This window comes from Pongo abelii, chromosome 1 (genome assembly GCF_028885655.2).
Source record: "Pongo abelii isolate AG06213 chromosome 1, NHGRI_mPonAbe1-v2.0_pri, whole genome shotgun sequence".
Taxonomy (NCBI): Eukaryota; Metazoa; Chordata; class Mammalia; order Primates; family Hominidae; genus Pongo; species Pongo abelii.
In genome coordinates this window covers 202,544,962-202,567,911 of record NC_071985.2, presented here as the reverse complement: position 1 = coordinate 202,567,911, position 22,950 = coordinate 202,544,962, and the positions used below count along the sequence as shown (strand labels likewise).

The 22,950-nt window shown below is 45.2% G+C and overlaps 1 protein-coding gene and 1 long non-coding RNA gene across 2 annotated transcripts in view; both read right to left on the bottom strand.

Annotated features, from left to right (window-relative positions):
* PUM1 (pumilio RNA binding family member 1) overlaps nucleotides 1-18,556 on the bottom strand; it is a gene marked incomplete at its 5' end in the record, with an annotated part of 132,180 nt that extends 113,624 nt beyond the window's left edge. The window contains 2 exon segments of the mRNA NM_001134123.1: nucleotides 12,074-12,447; nucleotides 18,458-18,556. Coding sequence (NP_001127595.1) covers nucleotides 12,074-12,436 — 363 coding nt within the window.
* LOC129051712 (uncharacterized) lies at nucleotides 941-10,271 on the bottom strand. The gene is made up of 2 exons (XR_008516138.1): nucleotides 8,430-10,271; nucleotides 941-8,289 (listed from the first exon to the last, which is right to left on the bottom strand). It is a non-coding gene; the product is annotated as an uncharacterized LOC129051712 (long non-coding RNA).
* Nucleotides 18,557-22,950: the final 4,394 nt, after the last annotated feature.

Below are 22,950 nucleotides of genomic sequence, written 5' to 3'. Positions count from 1 at the left end.
ACCCAACCTATTGCCAATCACTGAACCCACCACTTCTTACATGGAGGTGTGAGATTATATTCACGGCAGGCTAGGCGCAGTGGCTCACGCCTGTAATCTCAGCACTTTGGAAGGCCAAGGCGGGCAGATCATAAGGTAAGGAGTTCAAAAATCAGCCTGGCCAACATAATGAAACCCCATCTCTACTAAAAATACAAAAATTAGCCAGGCTTGGTGTGCACACCTGTAGTCCCAGCTATTCAGGAGGCTGTGGCAGGACTCACTTGAACCCGGGAGGTGGAAGTTGTGGTAAGCCGAGATCGCACCATTGCACTCCAGCCTAGGCGACAGAGCGAGACCCAATCTCAAAAAAAGATTACATTCACAGCAAGCAGCAAAATGCCAGGGCAGCCAACAACTACACACTGAGCTGAAGCCACAGTGCTATTATGGCTCTTTACAATATCCAGAAGTCAAAGAAACTGAATGTAAAAACCAAAGAGATTAGAAATCTCTCAAAAGGAAAAAAAAAAAAAGATGATTTACCCTACCCTCACCTCAGCACTTCAGCACTGACTCCTCTCCTGGCATTATGTTGTCAGTTCTTTCATCCTGTATGAATGTTTAAGTCCTTTCACAAGAGTGAATAACTAGATAGATTGTAATTGTTAAAGTATTCTTTCCACACACCCAGAAACCTAATTTTGTACTCAGGCTTAGCCTGCAGAGTATTCAGCAAATGCTGTTGCCTGAGAGAAAATGGACACATGCACAAAAGACATGTGTGTCTTCTGAAAATACAGAAATCTGTCATGAAAAACAAGTAATAACATCCTACTGGCTGGGCGTGGTGGCTCACTCCTTTTTAATCCCAGCACTTTGGGAGGTAGAGGTGGGTGGATCACCTGAGGTCAGGTGTTCGAGACATCCTGGCCAACACGGTGAAACCCCATCTCTACTAAAAGTACAAAAATTAGCTGGGCATGTTGGCATACGCCTGTAATCCCAGCTACTGGGGAGGCTCAGGCAAGAGAATGGCTTGAACCCAGGAGGTAGAGATTGCAGTGAGCCAAGATCGCACCACTGCACTATACAGCCTAGGCGACAAGAGTGAGACTCCGCTAAAAAAATTTTTAAAAGGCCGGACGCAGTGGCTCACGCCTGTAATACCAGCACTTTGGGAGGCTGAGGCGGGTGGATCATGAGGTCAAGAGATCGAGACCCTCCTGGCTAATACAGTGAAACCCCGTCTCTACCAAAAACACAAAAATTAGCCGGGCGTGGTGGCGGGTGCCTGTAGTCCCAGCTACTCGGGAGGCTGAGGCAGGAGAATGGCATGAACCCAGGAGGCAGAGCTTGCAGTGAGCTGATATCGCGCCAGTGCACTCCAGCCTGGGCAACAGAACGAGACTCTGTCTCAAAAAAAATAAAATAAAATAAAATAAAATAAAATAAAATAAAAAATAAAGAAATAAAAAAATCTTATTGCTTTACAGTATACAAAGCACTTCAACCACATCTATAACTGAAATCCAAACACAACTCTTCCTAACTGCTGTTAGGAAGTTTCTAAGTAAGAATCTGAGGAATCATTATGCTTTCCTCTTTTCTTTAGCCACCAGAACCATCAGGGTAAATTCTTTTTTATTTTTTATTTATTTATTTTTTTTGAGATGGAGTCTTACTCTGTCGCCCAGGCTGGATGGAGTGCAATGGTGCGATCTCCGCTTACTGCAACCTCCGCCTCCCAGGTTCAAGCAATTCTCCTGCCTCAGCCTCCTGAGTAGCTGGGACTACAGGCACGTGCCACCATGCCCGGCTAATTTTTTGTATTTTTAGTAGAGATGGGGTTTCACTGTGTTAGCCAGGACGGTCTCGATCTCCTGACCTCATGATCGGCCCGCCTCGGCCTCCCAAAGTGCTAGGATTACAGGCTTGAGCCACCATGCCCGGCCCATCATGGTAAATTCTATAACCCATTATTCTGGTACATATTTCTAACTTTACTCCAATTTATTTTCCTATCATGACCTTTTATTCCCACAGTCACATCTCACTACCACCTATCATACAACTTTTACTAATTTCACATCAAATACCTTTTGAGGCCAGGCGCAGTGGCTCACGCCTGTAATCCTAGCACTTTGGGAGGCTGAGGCGGGTGGATTACCTGAGGTCAGGAGTTCAAGACCAGCCTGGCCAATATGGCAAAACCCCGTCTCTACTAAAAATACAAAAATGAGCTGGCATGATGGCACATGCCTATAATCCCAGCTACTCAGTAGGCTGAGGCACCAGATCGCTTGAACAAAGGAGGCAGAGGTTTCAGTGAGCCTAGATAGTGCCAGTGGGTGACAAAGTGAGACTCTGTCTCAAAAAAAAGAAAAAGTTATAGTTAAAGAAGGCCTGCTGATGATTCCTTTGACCAAGTACATAATGTTAAGCCTTGTGAATTCTAAGCATAATAAGGCTCTAAGAGTACATGCATAAGAGAAACAAAATATGAAAATGGATTATTCAGCTTTAACATGTTAACCAAATTCTACTAGTACAAATGCTAAGGCAATCTACCCAGATAGACAAGATTCATTGTCTAAGAGAGTCCATCAGCAGGTACAACAGAAAGACATTTCTAGGGAATGTAGAGACTCCCCAGTTTGGGAAATACTTGGGCTCCCTCCCAGTTTAACATAGTAGTCCCTGTTGATTACAAGGTATAAAAATTAACTGGAGCTCTTTCCTTTTGTCTCACTGCATTCCTGAGAGCAAGATGGGTCACCAGCAGCTCTACTGGAGCCACTCGCAAAAATTCAGCCAGGGTTCTCTCTCTCGTTGCGTACGCTCAGACCAGCAAGATCTGATCCAAATTACGGCCTCAATATGCCCCGCCAGTGTTTCTGTCAGTAAGCGAAGAAAATGGGTTTCATTAAGTTCGGCTGCATTAAGTTGGACGAAGTGATCTTCCTTGAATGGATTATCCAAGGCATCCACCCCAATGAAAAAAACCATGATAGCTCTTTTTTCATATACAATAAAAATAAAACTTTTAAAACCCTTCAAAAAAAAAAAGACTAACAGCACTGAAGAGTAAGACTGGTTGACACATCAGGGGTGGGTATCAGAATATCGTTGTAAGATGGCCACACCAAGTGAAAGAAAGAGAAGGTACAAGTGGAGTCAAAATATATTTATCCACTGAATTTTTTTTTTTTTTGAGACGGCATTTCGCTCTTGTTGCCCAGAGTAGGGTGCAATGGCACGATCTCGGCTCACCACAACCTCTGCCTCCCGGGTTCAAGCAATTCTCCTGCCTCAGCCACCCAAGTAGCCGGGATTACAGGCGTGCGCCACCACGCCCCACTAATTTTGTATTTTTAGTAGAGATGGGGTTTCTCCATGTTGGTCAGGCTGGTCTCGAACTCCTGACCTCAGGTGATCCGCCTGCCTTGGCCTCCCAAAGTGCTGGGATTATAGGTATGAGCCACTGCACCTGGCCTCATCCACTGATTTTTTGCCTGGTTCTCTGGAATTATCTCCTATAGGCTGTCAATCTATGGTGGATACTGATATATCCTAGTGCTAAAAGAGTGCAAGCAAAGTGGGTAAGCTCTATGGAACTGTCCTCCAAATTTCCCTTCCCCCAAGGCAAAGCTTCTATCTATCTCTGTCCCTCATAATCCAGTACAACAGAGGCTGCAGTTCAACCAATCGACTTTAATTTTTTTGCCCTATTTCATCAACCAGTTTATCTATCCCACAGCAGTTTACAGAGACAACAGATTTCACAATACAAGAATAAAACATTCTCAAGTCAAAGACTTGACCTTAGGCTTTTAGTAATGAAATTTTCAGTGTTATTCAGGACAGAAAAAAATCTAAAGGTATACAAATTACTGTCAAAATAAGTAACTTTTTTTCTTCTTTTGAGACGGAGTCTTGCTCTGTCACCCAGGCTGGAGCTCAGTGGTGCGATCTGGGCTCACTGCAAGCTCCACCTCCCGGGTTCAAGCCATTCTCCTGCCTCAGACTCCTGAGTAGCTGAGACTACAGGCGCCCACCACCACGCTCGGCTAATTTTTCGTATTTTTAGTAGAGACGGAGTTTCACCATGTTAGCCAGGATGGTCTCGATCTCCTGATCTCGTGATCCACCCGCCTTGGCCTCCCAAAGTGCTGGGATTACAGGCGTGAGCCACCGCGCCCAGCCCAAAATAAGTAACATTTTCAAATACATAACTCATTTGGGTGGGAAGATGTGTTTTCTAGTATTTGTTTTTTTTTTTCAAAGAGACAGGATCTCACTGTCACACAGGCTGGAGTGCCTGAACTCCCTGGGCTCAAGTGATCCTCCCGCCTCAGCCTCCTGAGTAGGACTACAGGCATATGCCAACATGCCCAGCTAATTTTTTTCCTTTTTATTGTAGAGACAGGGTCTCACTACATTGCCCAGGCTGGTCTCAAACTCCTGGCCTCAAGCAATCCTCCTGACTCAGCCTCCTGAGTATCTGGGATTAGAGGCAGGAGCCAATGTACCCAGCTTTGTTTTCTAGTATTTTGCTCCATATCCATTATCTTTTTTTTTTTTTTTTGAGACAGAGTCTTGCTCTGTCGCCCAGGCTGGAGTGCAGTTGTGCGATCTCGGCTCACTGCAACCTCTGCCCTGCTTCCCGGGTTAGAGCAATTCTCATGCCTCAGCCTCTCGAGCAGCTGGAATTACAATAACGCGCCACGACGCCTGGCTAATTTTTGTATTTTTAGTAGACACGGGGTTTCATCATGTTGCCCAGGTTAGTCTCGAACTCCTGGCCTCAAGTGATCCGCCCACCTCGGCCTCCCAAAGTGCTGGGATTACAGGCATAAGCCACCACGCCTGGCCCAATATCTATCATCTTTTTTTTATTATTATTATTTTTTTGAGACGGCGTCTCCCTCTGTCGCCCAGGCTGGAGTGCAGTGGCGGGATCTCGGCTCACTGCAACCTCCGCCCCCCGGATTCAAGCGATTTTCCTGCCTCTCCTGAGTAGCTGGGATTACAGGTACGCGCCACCACACCTTGCTAATTTTTGTATTTTTAGTAGAGACAGGGTTTCACCATGTTGGCTGGTCTCAAACGCCTGACCTCGTGATCCACCTGCCTCAGCCTCCCAAAGTGCTGGGAGTACAGGAGTGAGCCACCACGCCCAGCCCACATTATCTTAATTGTATACTATGGGTATAATTTTACAGGCAAAAAAAAAAAAAAATTTTTTTTCACGAGACTTCTTTCCCTCACTTCCCTCTGAAGACCTCAATTTGGCCCAAAAATGAGGGCTCTCTGCCAGGCACAGTGGCTCACGCCTGTAATCCCAGCACTTTGGGAGGCCGAGCGGGGGGCGGATCATGAGGTCAGGAGATCGAGACCAACCTGGCTAACACGGTGAAACCCCATCTCTACTAAAAATACATAAAATTAGCCGGGGGAGGTGGCAGGCGCCTGTAGTCCCAGTTACTCAGGAGGCTGAGGCAGGAGAATGGCGTGAACCCAGAAGGCAGAGCTTGCAGTGAGCGGAGATCGCGCCACTGCACTCCAGCCTAGGCGACAGAGCGAGACTCTGTCTCAAAAAATAAAAAATAAAAATAAAAAAAAAAGAGGGCTCTGAAGTTTCTACCTGTACCAGATACGATTTTATGTATTATACCAAATGATATATTTCTATTATTAAAGTAGAAAAAAAGAAAAATAAAGAAAGACCATAAAGAGCTTGCCTGTTTTAGGCCAGGAATGGTGGCTCACACCTGTAATCCCAGCACTTTGGAAGGCCGAGGCGGGAGGATCACCTGAGGTCAGGAGTTCAAGACCAGCCGGGCAACATGGTGAAACCCCATCTCTACCAAAAATAAAAAATAAAAAAAAAAATAATAATTAGCCAGGCATGATGGCAGGTGCCTGTAGTCCCAGCTACTCAGGAGGCTGAGGCAGGAGAATCACTTGAACCTGAGAGGCAGAGGTTGCAGTGAGTCGAGATCGAGCCAATGAACTCTAGCCTGGGTGACAGAGCAAGACTCCATCTCAAAAAAAAAAAGAGGAAAACTCAACCACTTAAGAGGATTTGCCACATCAAACAGGAAAATCTCAACTTCAAAAGGTAAACTTTTTTTTTTTTTTTTTTTGAGATGCAGTCTCGCTCTGTCACCCAGGCTGGAGGGCAGTGGCACAATCTCGGCTCACTTCAATCTCCACCTCCTGGGTTCAAATGATTATCCTGCCTCAGCCTGCTGAGTAACTGGGATTATAGGTGCATGCCACCACACCTGGCTAATTTTTTTGTATTTTTAGTAGAGATGAGGTTTCGCCATGTTGGCCACGCTGGTCTCAAACTCCTGACCCTCAAGAAATCTGCCCACCTCGACCTCCCAAAGTGTTGGGATTACAGGTGTGAGCCAGCACACCCGGCCTTTTTTTTTTTTGAGACAAGGTCTCAACTCTGTCATCCAAAATGGAGTGCAGTGGCACAATCTCGGGTCACTGCAACCTACGTCTCCTGGGCTCAAGTGATCTTCCTACCTCAGCCCTCCAAGTAGCTGGGACCACAGGCACAGCGCCACCATGCCTGGCTAATTTCTGTATATTTTGTAGAGACAAGATTTCACCATGTTGTCCAGGCTGCTCTCGAACTCCTGGGGGCTCAAACCATCCACCCTCCTCGGCCTCCCAAAGTGCTGCGATTACAGATGTGAGCCACTGCGTCCAGCCAAAAGATGAAAAACTTTTTAATGTAAGTATACAAGTGGCCCAGGAACGGTGGCTCATGCCTATAATCCCAGCACTTTGAGAGGCCGAGGCAGGTGGATCACCTGAGGTTAGGAGTTCGAGACTAGCCTGGCCAACATGGTGAAACCTCGTCTCTACTAAAAATACAAAATTAGCCGGGCGTGGTGGTACACACTTGTAGTCTTAGCTACTGGAGAGACTGAGGCAGGAGAATCACATGAACCCAGCAGGCAGAGGTTGCAGTGAGCTGAGATCATGCCACTGCACTCCAGCCTGGACTACAGAACAAGACTTTATTTTTTTTTTTAAAAAAAAAAAAAAAGGAGTTTTGAGACCAGCCTGAGCATGGCAAAACTCCACCTCTACAAAAAATACAAAGATGAGCTAGGTGTTGTGGCACGCGCCTGTGGTCCCAGGATAGGGAGGCTAAGGCACAAGAATCACTTGAGCTGGGGAGGCAGAGGTTGCAGCGAGCCTAGATGGTGCCCATTGCACTCCAGCCTCGGCAACAGGAGTGAAACCCTGTCTCAATAAATAAAAAAAGTGTAAAAGCAATTGCTCTTAATAGGAGTAATTACGAGAGAAATAAAGTACCTGGCATGACAAAGAGTTCCCCTCCCTCCAATGCTACTGGCATCACAGCCTATGATATTCTTTACTTCACTAGTTCACTGGTGAAAGCATCCTGCCAATTTGATCTTAAACTTTGTTTATTATGCCAAAGGGCCATTAAAAAAAAAAAAGGCCCAGTAGTAGGGTAGAATGAGCTGGCAATAGGATCACTTTATATTGAGTCATTCTGTCTCTAGAGATAATTTTCCATCCACATTACCACTTAGAACATATATGTAATAAAAAACAGAACTGAAGAAAAATGGACTTTACCATTACTGCTTTTGGGAGTTGGGGGCAAGTACTCCTGCAGTTATAGGAGAATGGTCAACATTTGTATTCATCTCATTATTAAGTTTACAGTCTCTAAATTTCAAGCAAAATTATGGCAAAACAATTCTTTGGCCCTGTAATGTGCCACTTGGTGCATAGTTTTGTCTGGTTTATCTTGCCTAGGGAAGCAGAAATCGATCTAGAACGTGGACACTGGAATCAAAGACTGATTTCAAAAACCAGGTATTAGCTGGTAACAAAGCCTGTTTCTCACTTTTCAAAAAAGGGTATTTATCTCCTTCATAGGATTGCTGTAAGGATTATATATAGGAAATACAATAGCCCAATGCCTAGAACATATAAATGTTTCCATTATCATCAGTGGTTCTCAACCTCTTTTCCTCTCTGACCCACATGACAGATCAGGCACCCTCTTACACCTCCTATCCGTAACAGTGGCTAATAAGGGCAGAGATTCTCCACCTAGAGATGTGCCCCTTTGCTCTTCAATTATACTACCCTCAGCACAGCTGCCTATCAAGTGGCCTCTACTTGTTGCCATGTGTTTCCCAGCAGGATGACTGAGCTGTAAGACCCACTCCTTTACCTGAGCGCAAAACTGAAGAACCTCTGGTCTTCCCTCATTCAATCAACACGAAAGTTTCATAATACCTCCTGGAAAAGGGGCATGAAAAACACAAGTCTCTGATCTAGAATAGTTCAGTCCAGAAGGTGAGAACAACACTAAAACCAGTACAATACACTATAATGACTACAGAAAAGTAATCTGTGGGTGGTCCACAACTGCAACATACCAACTACCCTGAGTTCCCCAACGTTGTTCATTATTTCATGTGTCCAGCCCAAAGAATTGTGTTGTAATGATGAATGCCAATTCCAAGGTCACTGGTTTAGGCCACCTGGGTGGGAAATAGGTTTTGCCATTTACTATTATTAACTCAAGTTTGCTAACTGACCTGGATAAAACTGCTCAGTAAGTCAGATGTGATTCCTTATGATAGGGCTCAGTGTAAGACAGAGGCCTGAGTAAGCCTTCAATAAACACTTCTTAACTTGCACAGCAATAATCAGATCTTAGAGCTCTGCCAAGGACTGACCTAGAGTTTGATTTGCTCACCTAGCAAAGAACAGGCCAGGCACCCTGACTCTCCCTTTCACCTTCCGCCCATCAGTCTATCATTAGGAAACACAATAAAAGATCTTATAGATCTTTATTATAGATTTTAAAAAACCAATGTTCATGATTTTTAAATAACATTTAGCCAAATAGTACAGAGATTACAGGGTTTGTTTTTGCCCCACTACACAGATGCCACCCAAATCAAATACCTCCTACCTTGATCTCCCGCTACATGTAGAGCTGCCTACAGTATACACCTAGATATTCTGCTTCTACCTCAAACTCAACAGGTGTCCTATCAAATGTAATCACCGTGTCCCAAACCAGAGGCACTCTGCACTTTTCCTCCATTACTTCATCTTTCCAGGATATAAGATTTCTAATTCAATCACCAAATTCTGTGCATATCTTCATTCCAAAGAAAATCTTTCTTTTTTCTTTTTTTGGAGATAGTTTCGCTCTTGTCACTCAGGCTGGAGTGCAACGGTGTGATCTCTGCTCACTGCAACCTCCGCCTCCCGGGTTCAAGCGATTCTCCTGCCTCAGCCTCCCAAGGAGCTGGGATTACAGGTGTGCACCACCATGCCAGGCTAATTTTTTTGTATTATTAGTAGAGACGGGGTTTCACCATGTTGGCCAGGCTGGTCTTGAACTCCTGACCTCAGGTGATCCACCTGCCTTGACCTCCCAAAGTGTCGGGATTACAGGCGTGAGCCACCACACCCAGCTGAAAACCTTCTTTTTCTTTTCTTTTTTTTTTTTTTTGAGACAGGGTCTCACTCTGTTGCCCACACTGAAGTGCAGTGGCATGATCTCTGTTCACTGCAACTTCTGCCACCCAGGCTCAAGCAATCCTTCCACCTCAGCCTCCCAAGCAGCTGGAAACACAGGCATGTGCCCCCACGCCCAGCTAATTTTTTACTTTATTTTTTTGAGATGGAGTTTCACCCGTTGCCTAGGCTGGAGTGCAATGGCAAGATCTCAGCTCACTGCAAACTCCCTGTCCCAGGTTCAAGTGACTCTCCTGCCTCAGCCTTCCAAGTAGCTGGGATTACAGGCATGCGCCACCACGCCTGGCTAATTTTTGCATTTTTAGTAGAGACAGGGTTTCACCATGTTGGTCAGGCTGGTCTCGAACTCCTTACCTCAGGTGATCCACCCACCTCGGCCTCCCAAAGTGCTGGGATTACAGGCGTGAGCCACTGCACCCAGCCTGTCTTTGTTTCTACAAAAGTAAAGAACTGGCCAGGTGCAGTGGCTCACATTTGTAATCCCAGCACTCTGGGAGTCCAAGGCGGGTGGATCACTTTGAGCCTGGGCTCAAAGTAGAGCCTGGCCAACATGGCAAAACCCCATCTCTACAAAAAATACAAAAGTAGCCGGGTGTAGTGTTGCACACCTGTAGTCCCAGCTGCTCAGGAGACTGAGGTGGGAGGATCGCTTGAACCAGGGAGACCGTGATTGCAGTGAGCCAAGATCATATCACCACACTCCAGCCTGGATGACAGAGCCAGACCTTGTCTCAAAAAAAAAAAAAAAGAAAAAAAGAAAAAAAAAAAAAAAAAAAAAAAGCCTGGGCACGGTGGCTCACACCTGTAATCCTAGCACTTTGGGAGGCCGAGGCAGGTGGATCACTCGAGGTCAGGAGTTCAAGACCAGCCTGGCCAACATGGTGAAACCCTCTCTCTGCTAAAAATACAAAAATTAGCCAGGCATGGAGGTGGGTGCCTGTAATCCCAGCTACTCGGGAGGGTAAGGCAGGAGAATTGCTTAAACCTGGGAGGGGGAGGCTGCAGTGAGCCGAGATTGTGCCACTGTACTCCAGCCTGGGCAACAGAGCGAGACTCCATCTCCAAAAAAAAAAAAAAAAAAAAAAACTATAGTTCACTTTTGGGGGGATCAGAGGAAGTATAATAAATTCAGACTTGCAGGTATGTTTGTACCTGATTTTTTCTGAAGTAAAACAGAAGCACTAGAAGCCTAATGAAAAATGTCAGTTCTTGCTAATCAGTACTGACGGGTGACACAAAATGAACCTTTCCAAATTCAACCTATACCCAATTTCAAAGAATACCCTGATCAAAACAGTCTAATCTTTTGGTTGGTCATTATCAAGAAATCAGGAAACATGGATCAGGCTAACCTCTCTTCTCAGTAAAATATGCTATGATTCCTGCTATGGTTTTAGATTAGTAAGACTGAACATGTTAAAATTAAAAATTAAACAACAAGAGGACAAAGGTGGTTAAAACCTAAAAGCCACAACCACTTCTCTGACACAATATATCAGTCCCATTTCAAATAAATTTCACTTGAGCAACTGATGTTATCAACTTCCCCCCTACTTTCAACTACAACATCTTAAAATCAAGTCACCCACACCCAAGAGAAAAGATTCAAAAATATGTATCTGTCCTATAAACACCCTAGCAGTTCTTATGTCAATAGTAAAAAAAGTATCCTTTGTTCCAAAAAAAGTGTTCTTAAAAATGCATTGTAGGCCGGGCGCAGTGGCTCATGCCTATAATCCCAGCACTTTGGGAGGCCGAGATGGGTGGATCAGGAGGTCAGGAGATCAAGACCATCCTGGCTAACACAGTGAAACCCCGTCTCTACTAAAAAAATACAAAAAATTAGCCAGGCATGGTGGAGGGCACCTGTAGTCCCAGCTACTTGGGAGGCTGAGGCAGAAGAATGGCATGAACCTGGGAGGCGGAGCTTGCAGCGAGCAGAGATTGCGCCACTGCACTCCAGCCTGGGCAACAGAGTGAGATCCCGTCTCAAAAAAAAAAAAAAAATGCATTGTATAGGCCGGGCGTGGGTGGCTCACAACTGTAATCCCAGCACTTTGGGAGGCCGAAGCGGGCAGATCACTTGAGGTCAGGAGTTCGAGGCCAGCCTGGCCAACATGGTGAAACCCCATTTCTACTGAAAATACAAAATCAGCCAGGCGTGGTGGTGCACACCTGTAGTCCCAGCTACTCAGGAGGCTAGGGCAGGAGAACTGCTTGAACCTGGGAGGCGGCAGCTGCAGTGAGCCGAGATCAGGCGACCACACTCCAGCCTGGGTGACAGAGCGAGACTCTGTCTCAAATGAATGAATGAATGAATGAATGAATTGGCTATTTACTATTTAGCACCAGCATGATAAATGACCCAGTAACAGTATTACAATGATCAACCTTTAAAACAAGTAACTGTTTGTACCAAATGAAATTAGCAATTTAAGTTTTTTAAGACATTCATTGAAAGCAGATATCCTAAGTGGACAGTGATTATAAAGGAATGTCAAAGCTGAAATAGTGAACTTTTTTTTACCTGATGTTCTGCATGAATGTTATCCCCAGTAGGCCATCGATGTTTGCTATTATTATAGCCGCCTCCTCCACTTCCTCCTCCCCCAAGCTGCTCACCATGCTGCCTCTGAAAGAAGTAGTCCACCATAGCGTCGTCCTGGGAACGGCCTGCAACTCCTATAGATCCTGGGACAGGGCTGGAGTGAGTCCCAGCTGCAAGAGCCTGATTTGCAGCTGGTTGTGGCTGCGCTTGCGACCCTGTTCCAGATGTCAAAACAACAGGCATGTTGGGATTAGCTGGTTCTTGAGGGTGATGTTTCAGGTGGGGGCTGAAAGAGTCCTGCCAAAGCACTGCTTTTCTCTTCAAGACACATGCAACGCTCATTCCACCAACACCTAAGGACAAACAGGTTACAAATGTTTAATATTTCCATCTTTTGAAACACAAAACACACTAAGATAAAAACATGAACCCCATGTCTTTTGCAATAAATAAAGTCGTTGGTGGCATGCACTCTGGCAAGGTATTGAGATCAGAACTCAATACTACCACTTCAGAGAAGTTTATGTTGTTAACCAACATGTAGCAATACAGAATTAGACTTCTATCAATCTCCCCAACTTACTTATACCTCAAACCAACCGACAGTTTTTAAATGAACAAAAGCTTTTTTTTTTTTTTTTTTGAGACAGAGTTTTGCCCTTGTTGCCCAGGCTAGGGTGCAATGATGCGATCTCGGCTCACTACAACCTCCACCTCCTAGATTCAAGCGATTCTCCTGCCTCAGCCTCCCGAGTAGCTGGTACTACAGGCGCCCACCACCACGGCCGGCTAATTTTTTGTATTTTTAGTAGAGACGGGGTTTAACCATGTTGGCCAGGCTGGTCTTGAACTCCCGACCTCAGGTGATCTACCTGCCTCAGCCTCCCAAAGTGCTGGGATTACAGGCGTGAGCCACCGCGCCCAGCCCCAAAAGCCTTTTTAAAACTATCACAACTTTGGCCAGGTGTGGTGACTCATGCCTGTAATCCCAGCACTTTGGGAGGCCAAGGTGGGTGGATCACCTGACGTCAGGAGTTCGAGACCAGCCTGGCCAACACGGTGAAATCCCGTCTCTACTAAAAATATAAAAATTAGCCAGGCATGGTGCTGGGGGCCTATAATCCCAGCTACTCGGGAGGCTGAGGCAGGAGAATGGCTTGAATCCAGGAGGCAAAGGTTGCAGTGAGCCGAGATCGCGCCACTGCACTCCAACCTGGGCAACAGAGCGAGACTCTGTCTCAAAAAATCAATCAATCAATCAATCAATAAATCACAACTTTACAGCTGGAGCAGACATATGCTAATAACTAAACAAAAGCCTAAACCCATATATAAGTAGCAATGGCTCAAATTGTGTAATTTGAAAGGATCCCTTAAATTGTCCAACATATTGGCCAGGTGAGGTGGCTGACGTCTATAATCCCAACACTTTGGAGGCCAAGGCAGGTGTATCACTTGAGGTCAGGAGTTCGAGACCAGCCTGGCCAACATTATGAAACCCCATCTCTACTGGAAATACAAAAATTAGCTGGGTGTGGTGGTGCACACTTTTAATCCCAGCTACTTGGGAAGCTGAGGCAGGAGAATCATTTGAACCCGGGAGGCAGAGATTGCAGTGAGCCAAGATCGCACCACTGCACTCCAGCCTGGGTGACAAATCGAGACTCTGTTTCATTAAAAAAAAAAAAAAAAAACCCAATATATTGATAGGCTATTTCTTAAAGAAACAATAAGACCCTCTGACCAAGAACAGCAGCAGAATGCTCTTAGCCTAAGCCTTCTCGTCAGTTGTCACTGATTTTTAAAAGCATCAATATTTTTACCAGTAACTTGCAACTATTAACTGTAATCACATTATGCCATTAGTACTTCAACTACTATAAACAAGGTGAGACCAAACCAAATTTAAACACTTCACATTAGTGTAGAAAGCCTCACTACAGGCTGGACACAGTGGCTCACTCCTGTCATCCTAGCACCTTCGGAGACTTAGGCAGGGAGAATCGCTTGAGCCAGGAGCTGAAGACTAGCCTAGGCAACACAGTGAGACCTCCATCTCTATTATTTTATTAAAAAATAAGGCTCTAAGAAGGCCAATGGAGGCTGGGCACAGTGGCTTATGCCTGTAATCCCAGTACTTTGGGAGGCCGAGGCGGGCGGATCACGAGGTCAGGAGATCGAGACCATCCTGGCTAACATGGTGAAACCCCGACTCTACTAAAAACACAAAAATTAGCCAGGCTTGGTGGCACACACCTGTAATCCCAGCTACTCGGGAGGCTGAGGCAGGAGAATCACTTGAACCAGGGAGGCAGAGGTTGCGCCACTGTGCTCCAGCCGGGCGACAGAGCGAGACTCTGTCTCAAAATAAATAAATTAATTAAATAATTTTTTTAAATTATAAAAAAAAAGAAAGCCTCACTATAAAAATCAGAAGCCTCAGCTGGGTGTGGTGGCTCATACCTACAATCCCAGCACTTTGGGAGGCTCAGGTGGGCAGATAGCTTGAGCCCAGGAGTTCAAGACCAGCCTGGGCAACATAGCAAGACCTAGCTCTACTGAAAATAATTAGCTAGGCATGGTGGCATGTGCCTATAGTCCCAGCTACTGGGGAGGCTGAGGTGGGAGGATCATTTGAGCCCAGGAGCGGGAGGTTGCACACCGGCTTGGGTGACAGAGTGAGATCCTGTCTCAAAAACAAACAAACAAACAGAAGCTTCAACACAGTAACAGTGTAACAAATATATCGCAGACATTGTCTCATCACAAAAGCATTGAAAGGCAGCCATTATTATTTCTATTTTACAAATGAAAACACTAAGGTACAGGAGAAAAATGGGATGTGTCCAAGGCCATTCAACTAGCAAGTAGCAGAGAAAGGATTCAAACCCTAATCGTTCCCAAGCTTACTTCTTTCTACTAACCCCTTGCAAGAGTAACTCAACAATATGTCTCACTCGTATCCTCTACGCCTCTGGAAGACCAACAAAGAATCCCTCAAATGTTACTATGAAACATTAAAGTTCCTTAAAATCAAAAACTGCATCTGTACTTAAGATAGAACACTTGCCAGCCTGTGGGTGCTTTTAAAAAATGCTACAAAATGTCCAGGCACGGTGGCTTACGCCTGTAATCCCAGCACTTTGGGAGGCGGAGGCAGGAGCACCTCGAGGTCAGAATTCCAGACCAGCCTGGCCAATATGCTGAAACCCCGTCTCTACTAAAAAGTAGCCAGGTGTGGTGGCATGCGCCTGTAGTCCCAGCTACTCGGGAGGCTGAGGCAGAAGAATCGCTTGAACCCAGGAGGCGGAGGTTGCAGTGAGCCGGGATCAAGCCACTGCACTCCAGCCTGGACGACAGAGTGAGACTCCATCTCAAAAAAAAAGCTACAAAGTAAATAAATCAGTTACCAATTAGGACACACCTGTCCACAGCCACGGTCTAATTTCAAAGCCATCAGCCCAACAGTCTACTGCTACAAATGCTTTATCTCTCCTCCCAACCCCCACTGTGATGCTTCAAAAACAAATGAATAACAAATCTACTATCTCTCTGTTGAATAAATAAACCTTCTGATAAAGTAGCATTTGCTTCTCACAACTAAATTCATGTTTTTGAAGCCAGCCTAAGAAGACACAATGGAATTTGTAATTTGTTTAAAGCCTAATTTGGAAATGCCTAGTCTAGGTTAAGAATTCCAATCCATCAGAACCTTAGCAGGGTACTGGAGTAGTCTAACCTAGACACTAGTCCATGCTCAAGTACCAAAATCAAAAAGTCATAGCCCGGTTTCACCACCGGTCTTTCAAAAGTGCAAATCAGTTTAATGCCTCCCTGCTTGGTTTTTTAAAGAATTCATTACTCTCTTAGTACCAATAGTAGACAGTCCCATTCTGTCCTAAAAGGAAATCTCGATCTAACAATCTTTGTTCTAGAGCAGGCCAAGAGTTCCGAAACCCAAGTTCTTGCACTAAACCAACAACCTGTTTCCTCATCTAGAAAATGAAAGAAATCCTTCCTCTATGACTCTCAATGTTTTGGGTTTTTCTTAATGAAAATGAGATAAATATAAAAGTTTTTGGTAAATTTGAAGTCATCGTGCTTAAGACTCTTAGAATTTAGTTACCCCTAGTTAAGGCAATGGAACTCCAGTTCCTAACAGAATTCCTAAAACAGCAAATGCAATCTTTTCTGAAATAAAAGCCTTCTCAAAATAGTTATCTAGGAGGGTGAGAGAAGGATAATGAGAGATTACCTAAGGAGGACAATGTACGTTATTCCAGTGATGGACACACAAAAAGCCCTGACTTCACCACTACGCAATACACGCATGTACAAATTACACTTGTACCTCACAAATTACACAAATAAAATTTTTTAAAAGAAAAAATAGTTATCTGAGAAAGAATATCCACATAAAAGAGGAGTTTATCACTGAAGCACACTAAACACAACTTCATTCTAAAAGGAATGGGGGAAAGGAAAGACTCCTATAAAAATGTTCAAACAAAACAGTTGGCTTTTGTAAAGCTATCTGTATGCCCTAAGACTTCCTGCTTTACCTAAAGAGGCAAGGCAGTTTCTCAAACCAGAGAAAACCTGGCAGAACAGTTTCAAAGTGAGCAAATACCTAAGCAATTAACATGTTATCTTGGGTAGTTTTGTAGTATTTTGGCAAATACGGCACAAAAATTAAAAACTCAGTATCCTAAATATCAGAAAAGCTCACTAAAAACTTACGTGTAGCATTTAAAATGTGATTTTTTTACAAATGACACCTTATTAAGTACTTTAAGCAACTAGAAGTGCTCAGTCTAGCTACTCTTTCACAGCTTTCAAATGTTTACAAAGTTTTTTAAAATATCACTAATTGAGTTGAATTCAAAGGAACACGGTTTACTTTATTTCCATGGCCCACCTTTTACTAAAATGCCTAGTGGTTTAAAAGGTGTTTATTTTTACCACACTTAACAAACATTCTGTGGTCATAAATTTATCTTAAAACAGTTCATCTCAAACCTAAACTAAACAAATTCCAACTTCAAAAAGCTGTGGCCTTGAACAAAATGAATTCAATTGTCGCTAACGCAAAACACTAACTCAAAGTTCAGAATCCGGAGAGCGTTTCCCAAGAGCCCAGATAAAGAATCAACAGCTCCCGAGTGTTTTATAAAGTTAAAATTAGCAAAGGGTCAAAATGTTTATTTTGCTTACGAAAACTGCATCGGAAGCCACATTTCTTGGGGTTGGGCCTGTCTTAGTTTTTAGGTGCTTTCAAGAAACAAAATGCTAAGCCTATTGTTTCAGAAGTTAACTGAGTTTAAACAGAACCCAGGAAAAGCTTCATAAAATCTTATTCTTAATTAATCCCAGTAATAACAGGAATTGAGCAAAATGGTATCGAGGGCTGAGAACAGTGTTTTCTTAATTGAACAATAAAAGGTAACAATCCTTTAAGCTACGGGAGGATAAAGCCTTCTCTGGTAATGCTGTGTGTGGGTTTCTGGCTTTGTTTTTTCGGCGGGGGGGGCTAGAGGAGGGAAAAGTTACAGGAGTGTATTCCTCACTTGACGTGAGAATGGCACTGACAAGTAAAACAAATGATCTATGTTTACCAAGCACGTTTGTGAGGACTAAAACTAGTATTGTGTATCTAGATTTTCCTACTAGCAAGGGGTGAACCCCTCTTTGAGTTAAGAGAGACACCAACACCAGGAGGCTCAAAGAGGAAGAACCCACCAAAAACACAAGCTCACACGGAAACAAAAGGCCACAGCACCCAGGAGCCTAAAAAGCATTCTGAAACTTCCTGATCGCCACTTCTCCACATTTAAGGCTCGCAAAGTTCCCCCACGGTGAATCTCGCCTGTAGACAAGGGCCACGGCTGCTTCTAAAGCGATTTATTGTTCCTCCTCCTCCGGCGCTGCCACAGAAGCTCAAGAAGTCGAAGAAATCGGGGTGGCACAGAATTACACTTCGTGGCCACACAGAAGACTCGGGGCTTCGCAAACCCATCAAAAAAAGCAACCCGAATGGCAACATCAATCTTCGGTGGTTCCCAACAGGGCCGGGCAAAAACGTAGAGGCACGTCTACGCCCTGGGCTCGGGCCTAAACCCCCAGCATTTTCCTAGCTTCGACCCCGCTCCCCACCCCCTCCCTCCTTTGATAACAATAGGGGCCTTGCTGCTGACTCCAAAACATGTACGAGAACAGCGAGTGAGAAGCCTCAGCCAGGGCCCCGGCGGCTTTTCCAAAGCCCTTCTCACCCCCACAACCGCTCTCAAACACCAATACGAAGGGACAATCTGCTCGCTAGGGGTCCGGAGCAGCGTTTGGGGCCGATGGGGTGCGGATACTCACGGGCGGAGCGGTAGGATGAAGATGGATTTCAGCCCCCCGATCTTCTCTCTCCGGCGCTCTCGCTCCCCCTTACCTTTCACTCCGACAACATGGCGGCCCACTGGGGACTGGGCTGGCGCGGTGCATCCTGGGATAGGCTCCGGCCCCGGCCCCGGCGGTGGCAGCGGCATGTGCGGAGAAGGCTGGCGGCTCTGGAACAGGTTGCCTGGTTGCCATGCCAACCCAGGGCCTGTGTGAACTCGGGAAACTCGCAAGCAACACAAACGCTGCGCGCGAGTGCCCGCCGGCTAGGCGAGCGCGCGCCGCCAGGGCCGAAGGCGGAGTCCCGCCGGCCAGCACCTGGGAGAACACGACCTGGAGCTGGGCACGCGGGGTCGCGCCGGTGACGCTCGACAGAGTCTCGGACGCGCTCCCCGCGCCCGCCGCGCCCTCGCAAGCTCGCCCCCGAGCACCACAGCCCGCAGGGTTCGCGGACGGCCACCCGCACTGCCCTGGCCGCGGAGGTGCAGGGTTCAAACCCCTTCTCTGCAGCTTTCTAGCTCTGAGGCCTTATTTAAATCGACCTGCCTGCATTTCCACATTTGTACAATGAAGAAGAAAATAACCCCCACTTAACAGAATGGCCTGGAGGATTAAGTGGAATAATGTATGTTAAGTGCTTAGTACAGTGCCTGGGCCTGGTAAGCGGTTCCACAACATACAGGACGAGGTGCGGTGCAGAATGAAAAATGAGGGGTCCCTTGTTCAAATATTATTACGAATTTCAAGATGGCAACACCACAACATTAAACCAAGAACATGAAGCTGCCCTGCTTGTAAGCACTGAATGTTAATGTTAGCTGTTATTCTATCCAGTTTCAAATATCAATGGAAATTTGGCCACTTGATGAAAGTGACTTTTCGAATCACTAGTATTTGTTAAGATATAGTCATACTATCTCTTTTTTTAGTATTATTTTTTGAGACGGGGTTTCGTTCATTGTTGCCCAGGCTGGAGTGCAATGGCGTGATCTCGGCTGACTGCCACCTCCGCCTCCTGGGTTCAAGCAATTCTCCTGCCTCAGCCTCCCGAGTAGCTGGGATTACAGGCATGCACCACCACCCCCGGCTAATTTTGTATTTTTAGTAGAGACAGGGTTTCTCCGTGTTGGTCAGGCTGGTGTCAAACTCCCGTCTTCAGGAGATCCGCCCGCTTTAGCCTCCCAAAGTCGTGGGATTACAGGCGTGAGCCACTGCGCCTGGCCTTTAAATCATACTATCTCAAACTAAACTCAAAATAGATTGAAGGCCGGGCGCGGTGGCTCACGCCTGTAATCCCAGCACTTTGGGAGGCCGAGGCGGGCAGATCACGAGATCAGGAGACTGAGACCATCCTGGCTAACATGGTGAAACCTCGTCTCTACTAAAAATACCAAAAAAATTAGCCGGCCGTGCTGGCGGGCGCCTGTAGTCCCAGCTATTCGGGAGGCTGAGGCAGGAGAATGGCCTGAACCTGGGAGGCGGAGCTTACAGTGAGCAGAGATCGCGCCACTTCAACCTGGGGGACACGGCGAGGCTCCGTCTCAAAAAAAAAAAATAGATTGAAAACGGACAAATCGCAATTTACTGTAAAAGACCAGAAGAAGATATGGGGGGAAGCTCTATAATTGGAGGAGGGAAAATGTTTATACTCATGAATCAAAGTCAAAAGATCTTAAAAGAAAATATTGAAAGAAATATCTGTACAAGAAGAGATGCCATCAACAAAGTAGAACAAATGGCTAAAAAATATTTGCAGTACACGGCCAGGTGCGATGGCTCACGCCTGTAATCCCAGCACTTTGGGAGGCCGAGGGGGTGGATCATGAGGTCAAGAGATCAAGACCATCCTGGCCAACATGGTGAAACCCCGTCTCTACTAAAAATACAAAAAAATTAGCCGGGAGTGGTGTCGGGCGCCTGTAGTCCCAGCTACTGGAGAGGCTGAGGCAGGAGAATCACTTGAACCCAGGAGGCGGAGGTTGCAGAGAGCCGATATTGTGCCACTGCACTCCAGCCCGATGACAGAGCGAGACTCTTTCAAGAAAAAAAATATATATATATATACATATATACATATATATGTATTTGCAATACACATGGTAAGGAAATGGTTGATCATCATGATAAATGCAAAATTTCTCCCATCAGGGTCCTGGTGGGGTAGCTCACACCTGTAATCCCAGCACTTTGGGAGGCGGAGGTGATAGAATTGGTTGAGGCCAGCAGTTTGAGACCAGGCTGGGCAACATAGTGAGGCCTCGTCTCTACAAAAAATTAAAAATTATCTAGGCATGGTGGCACACATCTGTAGTCCTAGCTACTTGGGAGGCTAAAGCAGTAGAATTCCCTTGAGCCCAGGAATTGAGCTGCAGTGAGCTATGATTGGGCCAGTACATTCCAGCCTAGGAGACAGAAAGAGGCCCTGTATCAAATAAATAAATAAAATCTGTAATCAATTTCTAAAAATCCGAAATGGGCTGGGCACAGCGGCTCATGCCTGTAATCTGAACACTTTGGGAGGCCAAGGCAGGCAGATCACTTGAGGTCAAGAGTTTGAGACCAGCCTGGCCAACATGGTGAAACCCCATCTCTACTAAAACTACAAAAATTAGCCGAGTGTGGTTATGGGCGCCTGTAATCTCAGTTACTCTGGAGGCCGAGGCAAGAGAATCACCTGAACCCAGGAGGTGGAGGTTGCAGTGAGCCGAGATCAAGCACTTCCTGGGAAACAGAATGAGATTCCATGTCAAAAGGAAAGAAATAAATCCAAAATAAACAAACATAACAAAATCACATACAGCCAAGAAACATAAAAGTAGCCTGGGGTTGAGGGATGAAAGAGCAGAAATGGGAAGGTACTGCTAATGGGTATGGGGTCTCCTTTTGGAGTGTTGAAAACCTTTTAAAATTAGACTGCGATGATGGCTGTAAAACTCTGTGAGTATACCATAAACCACCAAAGTAGACACTTTACGATTTAAATGGTGAATTTGTATTTTATTTTTGTTTTTTGAGACAGGGTCTCCCAGGTTAGAGTGCAGTGGTGTAACCACGGCTCACTGTAGGCTTGAACTCCAGGGCCCAAGCGATCCTCTCACCTTGGCCTCCCAAGAAGCTGGGACTTCAGCCATGCACCACCACACTTAGCTAATTTTTTTTTTTTTTTTTTTTTTTTTTTTTTTTTTTTTGAGATGAGTTCACCCTGTGTTGCCCAGGCTGGTAAATTAGTGAATTTTAGGCCATGTATGGTAGCTCATGCCTGTAATTCCAAAACTTTGGGAGGCTGAGGCAGGCTGATGACTGGAGGTCAAGAGTTCAAGACCAGCCTGGCCAACATGGTGAAACCTCGTCTCTACTAAAAATACAAAAATTAGCCAGGCGTAGTGTCAGGTGCCTGTAATACCAGCTACTTGGGAGGCTGAGCAGGAGAATCACTTGAACATGGAAGGCAGAGGTTGCAGTGAGTAGAGATCGCACCATTGCACTCCAGCCTGGGCGACAAGAGCCAGACTCCGTCTCAAAAATATAAAATAAAATAAAATAGTGAATTTTATGGTATATAAAATATATATCGGCCGGGCATGGTGACTCATGCCTGTAATCCCAGCAATTTCGGAGGCTGAGGCAAGCGGATCATGAGGTCCCTAGATCGAGAACATCCTGACCAACATGGTGAAACCCTGTCTCTACTAAAAATACAAAAATTAGCTGGGCGTGGTGGTGTGCACTTGTAGTCCCAGCTACTTGGGAGGCTGAGGCAGGATAATCACTTGAGCCTGGGAGGCGGAGGTTGCAGTGTAATGAGATCTTGACACTGGATTCCAACCTGGTGACAGAGCAAGTTTCCATCTCAAAAAAAAAAATTATGTATATATATGTATATATGTATATATGTATATATGTGTATATATACGTATATATGTATATATGTATATATGTATATATGTATATATGTATATACGTATATATATATAATCTCAAAGCTGTAAAAGATGAGAAAAAATAACTAATAAAAGAAATGCAACTTTAAAGTACAATATTTTCATCCACTAAACACACTGGCCAAAATTAAAATGGTTATTAACATAGTGTTTCTACAAGTGTATAAGAAAATCGGTATCCATGTTGTTTACATTGTTTGAGCATGTATTATCTTTATTTTTTTTTTACTTTTTAATTTTTTTTGAGATGGAGTCTCGCTCTGTTGCCCAGGCTGGAGTGCAGTGGCACAATCTCGGCTCGCTGCAACCTCTGCCTCCCAGGTTTAAGCAATTCTCCTGCCTCAGCCTCCTGAGTAGCTGGGATTACAGGTGTGCACCACCACGCTCAGCTAGTTTTCCTATTTTTAGTAGAGACGGGGTTTCACCATGTTGGCCAGGCTAGTCTTGAACTTCTGACCTCAAGTGAGTCACCTGCCTTGGCATCCCAGAGTGCTAGGATTACAGGCATGAGCCACCATGCCCAGCCTATCT